Raw genomic sequence first — 10,541 nt, 5'->3', positions numbered from 1 at the left:
ATTCAGGTGGTGCAATTAAAGATGATTTGGAGCTCTTGTACAACAAACCTACTTTCAAAACAAGTATCCTACTTTTTGCAAAAAAAGGAAAGAGAGAGGAGAATGCGCTGGGAAATGTAGGGTGATGTTTGCTCAATGCAGTAGCATTGAACCTCCACACAAACAGATCAGAATGAATTCTCAATAAATAACTGACATCATTTAGCCCCTCTGCAAATTTTGTGCAAACCAATGGGGGATGGCTGCTCAATAAACAGGTCATCTGGAGGCGACCTTGCTTCATGTGATTAGCATTTCAAACTAAATGGGTGAACTGGTGCCATGGAGAAATGGTACATTTGAAGTTAGATGAGGGGACACCACATCTGTGGTAGTTGATCTGCAGTGGTTCTGTCAGCCCATCAAGACATCAACTGGCTGATGAACATGTCTCTTAAACTGCCAAAGGATAGACCTGCCTTAAGCTCTTATGCCATATACAAATTTGTCTCCACTGAAAAGTTCCCCTTGGATACCATTATGAAGACCCCTAATTATTGCCTCATGGAGGTTGCCAGTGTGAAATGACATCACTTTGGGCCACACTTTCAGCTCCAGTCGCCAAAGGTTATTAGGTGACAAATTGACTTGAGGCTAGTATATAGGTAAGTGCTATCTGATCATGAAAATATACATTTTGGGGCATGGAATCTGATAAAGTGGAAAAGCCCTAAAGGATTCCCAACAGATCATATTTCCCATTCTCCATTTTAAAGCTGTTTAAGGCTGTGACTGATGAAATAGCAAGTTCCACAAGACGCTGAACATATGAAGCTCCTTTATAGTTAGTTAGGCTGTGTTAATCTTATAGTAACATTTCTAGAAACAGAAGAAGGTGTTCACACAATTTTAATGGATAATGTTTCACAAATTGGGAGTCCTGGAGTCTGGATACCCACAGAGGTTTTAACTGTCAAACACTTGATCTAGTCAAGTATTAACTCTTCTGACTTGAGACACCTCTCGCAGGTTTCGAGCAAAAGTCTTCCCCAGCTCCACTACTTGAGAGTCTTTTAACAGGGATTGAACCTGAGGACATTGTATGAGCAGACCACGGGCTCTGCTCCCGATATATGGGCCCTGGCATGGGCTTCCAAGAAAACATTTTATGTTCAGCCTGTTAGTTTCAGTGAAATCAATAGATTTGTGGAAAGAACAAGTGTTATTGTGAATTAGGTTCATTTCTGTTCTGTATAAAGTTTCCAAAATGAATGTAATTTGCCTAATTTTGGATTACTTGGCTTCTTCCTGTAGTTGTTTTCATTGACACTTCACATTACTTTCAGTCTGATGAACTAGTGGATTCAGCAGACTGAATGAAGCCCCTGCCCTGGGGGATGAAATGCTAGAATCCAAGGATGGAAAATATTTAAGCAAGAGTAGCTCTCATCCTTTGACATGCTCCTCTACCTACCTGTGCTACCAGAGACAGCTAAACCAATCACTCCGGGGTGAGAACCAAATCCTTTGGGAAAAGAACAGTTCTATTCGCGAAGACAACAAGACTTTCCGTATGGAAAACAAGGCTATTCGTGAACAGAATCATACTCTCCGAGACGCAAACAATATTGACTGGGAGGAGGGCAGTGTCCTCAAGGAGAACAAACTGGACACTTTGGATGAGGGAAAATCACTTGAGGAACAGGAAAAGGCTCTCCGAAAGCAGAATAAGGCTCTACGAGAAGAGATTAGATCCCTCCAGCAGCAGGATGTGGCCTTCAGAATGGAAGAGAAGGCTCTTCAAGAGGAGCTCACTGCTTTGTGGGAGGAGAACAAGGCCTTCCAAGAACAGATCAAGGCTCTCAGGGAGAATAGTGCTGCTCTCCTAGAAGAGGAAAAATGTCTCCATCAAGAGAGGCAAGCCCTCCAAGAAGAAGAAGCTGCCCTCCAGGAAGAGAACAAAGCTCTTAGAGAAGAAAGGAAAGCTCTTGAAGAGGAGGATAAAGCCCTGAAGGAAGAGAATGAAGTTCTGCAGCAGTGGAAGACGCTCCTCCAAGGAGGCCTCAGTGTACAGATAGAAGCGCAGGGAGCCCTAATCTGAATATTCAGCCAAGAAAAATGTGCTTCTTCTGGCATACTGGTTAAAAGGGAGAGAGCGACCCCAACAAGCTAAAATAATTGTGCTACAGGTATTTACCAAGAATTAAGCATTAATATGCACTAAAACAACTTGATGTCTTCAGCCTTAATTCCAAAGGGTGTTAATAAATGTCATGGAGATCATTTATTTGTAAGGTTTCTTTCTAATTGTGCTTCATTTGATTTCAAGACCAGCAAAAATCCTCCCCGATTGCCACATTCCATCCCTCCATCATATAACTGCCCCTTGCTAGCATCCATGTGTTTATTTCCTTTCGTTTTCTACTTTTTGACTCTTCAGCAAAACACCAACCCTTAAGTGAATGCTCCAACATATTTCTTAGGCATGGCTTGGTTTATAGAAAATCTTGTTGATATATTCAGTTGAATGGTTTTTTTCCAGCCCCATCCCAAAGAATATGGGCAGGTGGGTTGCAACATCCATGTAAATAAACTCACAAAAGTTCTTAATCTGGTCTTAGTCCTCCTCTTCCAACCTGTTGCCCTTCTGATACAATAGTTGATTCCAACATAATTTAAAAGACCGGTCAAGCCCTAATGTTACCTACTTCAAAGTAATTTCCATGGTGCCCATTGAGGCATCATCCTAAATAGATGTGTACTGGATTTCAGGAAAAATATGGAACTCTAAAACAATAATATACGAAAAGATCACTTTCCAATGCTCCAAAAACCTGCCTAAGATAGCACTCCATTTGGGGATGTTATGAAGATGTTATGAAGATGTGACATTAAACCTCAGTGTGCATTACAAGTGGCCTTATGAATTAGGTCAGAAATAAGCATTGTGGAGTTCAGTGCAGCTTGTCCCTTGGAAAATACATATAAGATTGTTGTGAAGCTGATATTAATAACCTGGCCATTTTAATTTTGTTGCCTTCATATTCTGCTTCTAAGCTTCTCAGAGGCACCTTCAGAAATGAAATGCTGGCATATCTGGGCCTGTTGTGTGATCTAACAAAGGCAGTTTCTACAGCACTATTTAGACTGCTATAAAATTTAATTCTATAGAAAATACTTTCCAACGACCAAGCTTTTAAATAATGAACAAGCACTGTATTCTAATTAGACTTCATGAATTAATATGATGAAATTTACTTTCACATAGGGAAATTAATTACTTTCCATAAATACATTAGTAAATTATCATGCATTATTGGGAAATTTAAATGTGATTAACGGCACTTAAAAATGATCTGCTTATTTCCTGTGAATAATTAAGCTAAAACTTTGTTCTCAATATATTTACAGGGACAATATACACAAGTGTATTCATTTAGCAGTTTGATAGAGTTTGCCCAATAAAATAACAATCTCAAACTTTTAGAAATATGCAAAAATGCCATCCATAATTGGGCAAATGTTTTGGGAAACATAAAGAAAGCACAGATTTTAGCTGCCCGCATTGCTCATTTGAGCACACCTGCTAAAACATTGTTGTGAGTTCCATTGCCATCACAGACATGGTTGTCCTCTGCTATCTTTCTACAAAGTGTCCCCCCATGCTTGTAGAATTTGCAGCCCCAAGAGCTCATCTTTCCAGCTAGACAATTAAAAACTTTATGTTTAACGATGGAGGAACTGTGGCCCTCCAGGTACTGTTGGACATAAATCTCCCATCAGGCAATAGTAAGGGATAGTACAAGTTGGAATGCATCCAAATCAGAAGTGTCACAGAGATAAGCATTTGACTTGGAGACATATCTTAAGGGGCTCTGGAGTCTATGTGATTTCTGCCGCTGCTGCTGCTACATATATTGAATTATTGCATAAATTATGTCTGCTTAGAATGGTATGTTTATTGTGCTTTTTATTGTTTTACTCCTCTTTTTATTATGATGCAATTGGCATATTTGAACAAGATCCAAGGCAGAGGGAAAATGCTGTCAAGAGAGAATCGGCTGTATTAGAGAATTTGACCTGCTTCACCCAAATGGGTTTCCTATAAGGTCAAATGACAATTGAATCATAATGAATTTACACAATGGCCTTTCCATTCACCTCTGCTGTATGACTGGACACAGCATGGCATCTGATATGAGGATTACAAGGGTTATGTTAGGCAAAATGTATTTATCTGCTCCTCACAAATAGAATAATTATCTGAGTCAAACAACATAATAATTTATTCATATTTTAATAAGAAAGGTCCTCTATAAACTGAGCAACATTTACAAGAACTTTATAAGCTGACCCATTAGCTGTTTGTCATACATCCAGCATTACTGCTTGATGATCGGGTGACATCTGTGGCCAGCAGTATCTTTTTCCTGCTTTCTTTCTGCACCAGCTATGGCCCTACTGGGACAATTAGTTTCTAGGCTCCATTCAGAGTGCTGGGTTAGAATTCAAAAGCTAAAACAGTCTGTGTCCCTAGTATCTGGAGGAGTGTGTCCCCCTCTGTGTCTCTTCTCGTGGCTAAAAAAAACTCCACACACCCTGAAGTAAGAAGTTACCAGGTCCAAAGCCTTCTTAGTAGTGTACAACGCCATATCAAGGCAGGCCTGTTCAATTGACTCTCTCTTGTCCTGCAGAAAATCTGTTGTCCTTCAAGGGGTTTTGACTTCTGCAGTTGGAATCTATTGTGTGTGTGTGTGTGTGTGTGTGTGTGTGAACTTTGCTAGCTAGCACGTCTTGTGCTGAGATTTACAATTGCCAATCATTATAGATGTTTTGTATTGTTTTATGGCTGGGATGGGGATCCTCTAAGCCTTGCTATCTGGTCCTTGGGATGAACCTCAGGGCACCTCCCCTCTCCAGGCCACATCCCACAGCCACCCGGCTTCCGTGCTCTTGAACTCTGATCCTGCCTGCCTAGATAGTGAATCTAGAAACTAGTCAAAGGTGAAAGGCACATTTGCTGCTCTGCCCACTCTTGCCTCAAAATCGATATTTCTCCGTAGCTGCGAGTATGTCATTTTTATTCCTGAATACAAAATCGATGCCTATCCATTGTGGCCCCTGAAAATTTGTCCAGAAGGGAATGTGGCCCTCAAGCTGGAAGAAGTTCCCCACCCTTGTTTTACAATCAACTTGGGCAAGTGCCAATTCAACAAATAAACAAAATGATACAATGCAGCAGAGTGTTGCTAAATGATTGTTAACATTGTCTCACAAAGCTTTGCAGGCCTGCAGCAACAAAGACAATCCCAATTTTGTTTGTTTGTTTGTTTTTAAAAAGATTTTCTGTTGATAAATAACTGGGGTCCATCTCAAATTGATTTCAGCTCCTCTGTCCAAATTTTGTTACATAAACTGCTTGGTCTGAAGGCAAATTAAGGACACACAACCTGTTAGCATATATCTGTGGAATGCTCTGCCAATAGAGATTCAGCAAGAACCTTCTGTTTCAACCTTTAAACACCTGCTGAAAACTTTTCTATGTCCCCTGGCTTACACCAGCAATTAATAGATACAAATTTCCATCATGGTTAGTTGATGGCCCCTGATTTTAATTTTTATGTGTTGTTTATTATATATATAGATATTATTGTAAACCTGTTTGGTATTATTATAATATAGCAGCATATAAACATTTAAAATAAGATAGATACACACATGTTTATTTTGTTTCTGGTAGACTAGAAACCTAGCTGGAAAAGGAATGAAATTAATCTTATGGTGGCGTTAGAGAACTAGAGTGATATTGCCCAGCTCAGATGGGTTTCCTTACATTAGAGGCCATTCCACACCTAAGTCTTAAGCAGCCCAAGTTGGGTGATGATATTTCCATCACTTTCTTCGCTTCTGTTTTCCTTGAAGCTTCTATGAATATGAGCTTGACAAGGGGATTTAGGAAATTATCCTTGGCTTTCAGCCCAGGCTGCTTACTCAAATCTAACCTTGCTTGGTGGGGAATCTGGGCATAGATCCAGAAATAAGCACTTTAATTGGAAGCCAGGCACTTAACAGCAATTCTGTACGGTAATGCTGCTTCAGTTGCAGATCCCTCCAATGCAATTGTACCCAGTGTTAAAGTCAAACGGATGCCTCCTGTCAGCCTTTCTAGTGATACCTTCTGAGTAATGCCGTACCCTTCAGCAGTTGAGCAGCAATCTCTTGTTTAGTTTGGCAGTCCTTTCGCTGTTAATTTTTCATTAGGAAAACAAGATCAGGCTTTTGGCTTGCACAATTGTCTGAGAAAGAAGGACCAAAGCCAATACTGTAATTCTGTAAGATTTTGTTCAAGGAATCAAATGCTTTTTTCTTAGGTGAGGTATCTGTGATCAGTGGTGTTGCAAGGTGGAGGGGGGCTGTGTGCCCCATGTTCCATGTCTTGGGGGATGACAAGAAGGCACCCTGTGGGGTGCTTGCCCTGCTGCCCAGCCCAGGCACAGCGGTGCGAGCAGTCATCGCAGTGGCACAGCTGCATGTGCAGGATCCTCCGTTCGCGGCTGCAGCCATGAGCAGAGGAGCCCGCCATTGTCCATACGGCTCTCGGGTGGCACCGTCAGCAAACCGCTAAGTACAACACATGCGCGGAGCCGCATGCATGTGCTGTGTGTAGCGACGCCGCACATGTGCTGTACATAATGGTTTGCCACTGGTGCGCCTTATGGGCAGCGATGGGATCCCTCTGCCGCAAGCAGCAGCCACTTACGGCGAGCCGGTGGGGGGGGCTCCTCCCAGCCTCCCTCCCTCCCTGGCTCGCTGTAAGTGGCTTCCACTTTGCCGTTGTACAGCGAGCCAGGGAGGGAGGGGGATGGACGGGAGCCATGGCTCCTGAGAGGACGGGCTGTGCAGCTTTGCCAGCACTCCAGCAAAGTGGCATAGCTCCCACCTTTTCCCCGATGGCTCAGGGTACTTGGGAGTCATGGGAGTGGGGGCGCAGAGGCCTAGGAAGGGGGCAGACATTCGGTGCCTTCCCATGACTCCCAAGCCTACCCTTAGCTGTTGATGTGGGGGGGTGACAAAAACATTTCTACACTGGGTTCCACCTGGGCTTGCTACGCCTCTGTCTGTGATGTGATGTGGGATTGGTGTGTGTGGTGTGTGTGTGTGTGTGTGTGTGTGTGAGAGAGAGAGAGAGAGAGAGAGAGAGAGAGAGAGAGAGAGATGTCATTCTCCTAGCAATAAATTCCAATATTTTGTACCTGGAAAAGAGCTCTGCGGTGTCAGACCAAAGGTTCATTTAGTCCAGCATCCTGATACCCCCATTGCAGACTCTGTGTGTGTAGCCAGCATTATTGGCTACAGGCTCTGTATCAGCATCAGCACAGGGCACAATTTGGCCAAACCTAAGCCCTTTGTTGCGAATGGGGAAAGTTAAGCTCAGCTTCAGTGTCTCCCAGTGAAATCAATGACCATTTCAGAGTGCATCATTCTGGATGGATTGTGATCTCAGAACCTATGGACTGCTTTTCCTCCACACAACACACAATTCTCTTATAAGGAATTCACTGCTCTGAGCTGTACCGACAGACACTGGCTTAGGTGACTTTAAAAGGGGGTTAGACAAGTTATTGGAAGGTGAAGGTTATCAATTGTCAAATGGAAGATTTCGAACAGGGATAGACAAAATGGTGGTTTCCAGATGTTATTGGACTACAACTCCTACCTCCCATGACCATTGCCTATGTTGATTGGACTAATGGGAGTTGGAATCAAATAACATTTCAAGGGCACCATATTGGTTACCCGGTTTTCAATACCAGTTTCCCAAGTGCATACAGTAGAAGTGGGTAAGAGAACTTTTCATTCATGTTGTCTTTATAGGCCCCTCAGAAGCACCTTTGTAACCACAATGGAAAACAGGATACTCATAGAATCAAAGAATTGTGGACCCAATGGTTATCTAGTCCCGCCCCCTGCAATGCAGGAATCTCAGCTAAAGCATCCTGAAAAAGATGAACCAGTGTTCTGATCGACCGGGGCTCCTAAGGACTCAAACTGCTTCACATAATTTATCTCAAAAATCTATACTTATCTGTAGCTGAAAGTATGTAATTTTTATTCCTAAATACAAAATTGATACCTATCCATTGTGTCTTTAGATCTCATACATATGTGGATTACATATCACTATGAGTGCAGTAATACCTAGCTATTAAAGAATTCCAAATTTGTACTGGCTTCATATTTATTCTTAGTCTGTCAGTGGCTTAAGAGAATGCCTAAAGAAGAATAAATATGAAGCCAGTACAAATTTGGAATTCTTTCAGACCATCCCTGAGGAATACACACACACACATTTAATGACTCACATTTTAAGCTCTGTAGCCCAAGGTCAGAAAGCTATTTAATTCAGAGGAAGAGTGAGATGTAAATAAGGAGACAATAAGTAGCTAGCTGCCTGGTATCTGTTAAAAGTGGGTATTCTAATTCAATGTTTATCACAGTTCAATAGAAACTTTAAAATGTAGCCTTTTGAGGTGGGGAAACATATTATAGGGGCCATTGTTCAAGGAGAACTTAATGTAGACTTATGAAGACTATGTATAAAAAATGTGGATACTTCAAATAGTTGGAGATGTTATGCCTAAGAAACACTATTCAAAAGAAAACTCTCCCTTTCATCTGTCTGTTCAACTTAACTGTGTGTTGTTGCTTGATCCTGCAATCTTTTATGTGTACAAGAGTGCTCATGTATGTGTGGAAGTAGGAGGTAGAGGAGAAATTTGACTGAGTGCATATTTAAAGCTGATTCTATCAAATTCTCTCTCTCTCTCTCACACACACACACACACATAGAGCAAAACACACCTTTTGCTATGCTGCTCTCCAATCAAAAGTGTTTACAAGAATGCATATATTTGGGGAAATTATAGATCGAAATGAAAAGATGATTAGTGAACTTACCATGCAATAATACATCATATGAGAGAACATTGCTTGCCAATATCTGTACATTAGTCAAAATGGCATATAAAATGTATGTATTGTGAAAAGTTTGCACTAAAATTCTGCTGGATTTTCTTTCTTTTTTAAAAAGTGAAATGCGGAGAACTGAAACTAAGGCTGAAAAAATGGGAAACTGAGAGAATCAGAACTGATCTATCCTTCCATCCCTATGTGGAAGAGCCATAGCTCAGTGGGAGAACACCTGATTTGGATAGAAGGTTCCAATATCTGGTATCTCCAGATAGGGCTGGGAAAGAGGCTGTGAAGGTCTGGATTAAAAATAAATAAATAAATAAATAGACAAATTGTTGGGGGGAAACTAGGAAGCACTCTCTCCGAAATCCTGGAGAGCTATTGCCTGTTATTGCAAGCAATATTGAGCTGATGGCCCAATGGTTGAACTTGGAATAAGGCAACTTCCTGTGTTCTTCCCAGCCAGGCTGAGAGCCAAGAATGTTGTAGTACCCTGCAAAAATCACATTGTTCATGAGTAGGAATAGGCAGCTCACCACAGTTCTGTCCCATGGCCACTTTTTCTTACCTCAAAGCCAGCTCCATCCCATCTTGTTCATCACCAACAAAAGTAGTACTTTTGAGGTGCGATGAGGACTGCTTCAGATTTACAAGGGCAACATTGACTCCTCTAATGGCATTGAAGATTCAATGGTGGAAAGACCTGGGAGAGTCTTTTGACAATGCAGAAATGGGACAAGATTTGGAGAAAGGCCTCATCCATATTGATATTGGCAAAAATAATAATAAAATGTCTTAAAAGTAGTGCATCACTTAAGGAAAATAAAATTGATAGCACAATCTCATTGCTTTGCTGGAAGAGCTGCAACAACCCTGACTCTCTCTCTTTGTCCCCAAGTGCAACTTTTTTTGGAGAAATATATTAAATGAAACAAGCACAAGCACAAAGCAAAATGTTCCTTTGGACTCTTAAAATCGTACCATTGCCTTATTATGGAAAGGAGGCCAAATATTTTTCATGTAAAAGTCTTAGAACACATTCTTTGTCAGTGGCAAAACTGACTATTTCCTGATACTGGAAGACACTGGAAGAAGACTTTCATGAAGCATGGATTTCTCAATTACAGGGCCTGATATTAATGGACAAGCCTCCAAGTCTTTTATATATATATATATATATATATATATATATATATATATATATATATGATTTTTATTGGTTTTCCATGTAATCACATTACGTAACATTATACCATCTTATTTTATCTCTTTGGCTCAACTGAGCCTAATGACTTCCCTCCCTCCCGTCTGATGATTTACAAAGTTAAACTTTACATCTTTACATTTTGCTTCATTTCCTATCCTCCTTACATCATTACCTAAAATATTATATTATTCAACCTGAATAGGTAGCAATATCACCTTACAGATCTTCAGAGAACCCTGCTAATGATGTTAATTGCTTACAGTTGTCTTTCAAATATAATATTTGAATGCTTGGTCTCACTGGTTTCAGATTCTACCCTTCAGTTTCGCCAGTTCTGTAAAGTCCATCGTTTTCATCTGCCACTCTTTTGTTGGTAACTCCT

At 41.0% G+C, this 10,541-nt stretch overlaps 1 protein-coding gene across 2 annotated transcripts; it reads left to right on the top strand.

The window, feature by feature from the left end:
- The first annotated feature begins 580 nt into the window (after window positions 1–580).
- On the top strand, window positions 581–2,262 carry LOC309339841 (uncharacterized protein). 2 transcript variants are annotated; one of them, XM_081858348.1, is made up of 2 exons: window positions 581–644; window positions 1,294–2,262. In XM_081858348.1, the coding sequence occupies exon 2, from the start codon at window positions 1,382–1,384 to the stop codon at window positions 2,078–2,080; it is 699 nt and encodes a 232-aa protein (XP_081714474.1). In that variant the 5' UTR covers window positions 581–644; window positions 1,294–1,381; the 3' UTR covers window positions 2,081–2,262. The 2 variants fall into 2 exon arrangements, with proteins under 2 accessions (XP_081714474.1, XP_081714475.1); XM_081858349.1 differs by having other exon boundaries at window positions 589–644; window positions 1,326–2,262.
- Window positions 2,263–10,541: the final 8,279 nt, after the last annotated feature.

The sequence above is a fragment of the Podarcis erhardii genome, assembly GCF_964252035.2.
Source record: "Podarcis erhardii genome assembly, chromosome: 4".
NCBI lineage: Eukaryota > Metazoa > Chordata > Lepidosauria > Squamata > Lacertidae > Podarcis > Podarcis erhardii.
This window is presented reverse-complemented; position numbering and strand designations above follow the sequence as displayed.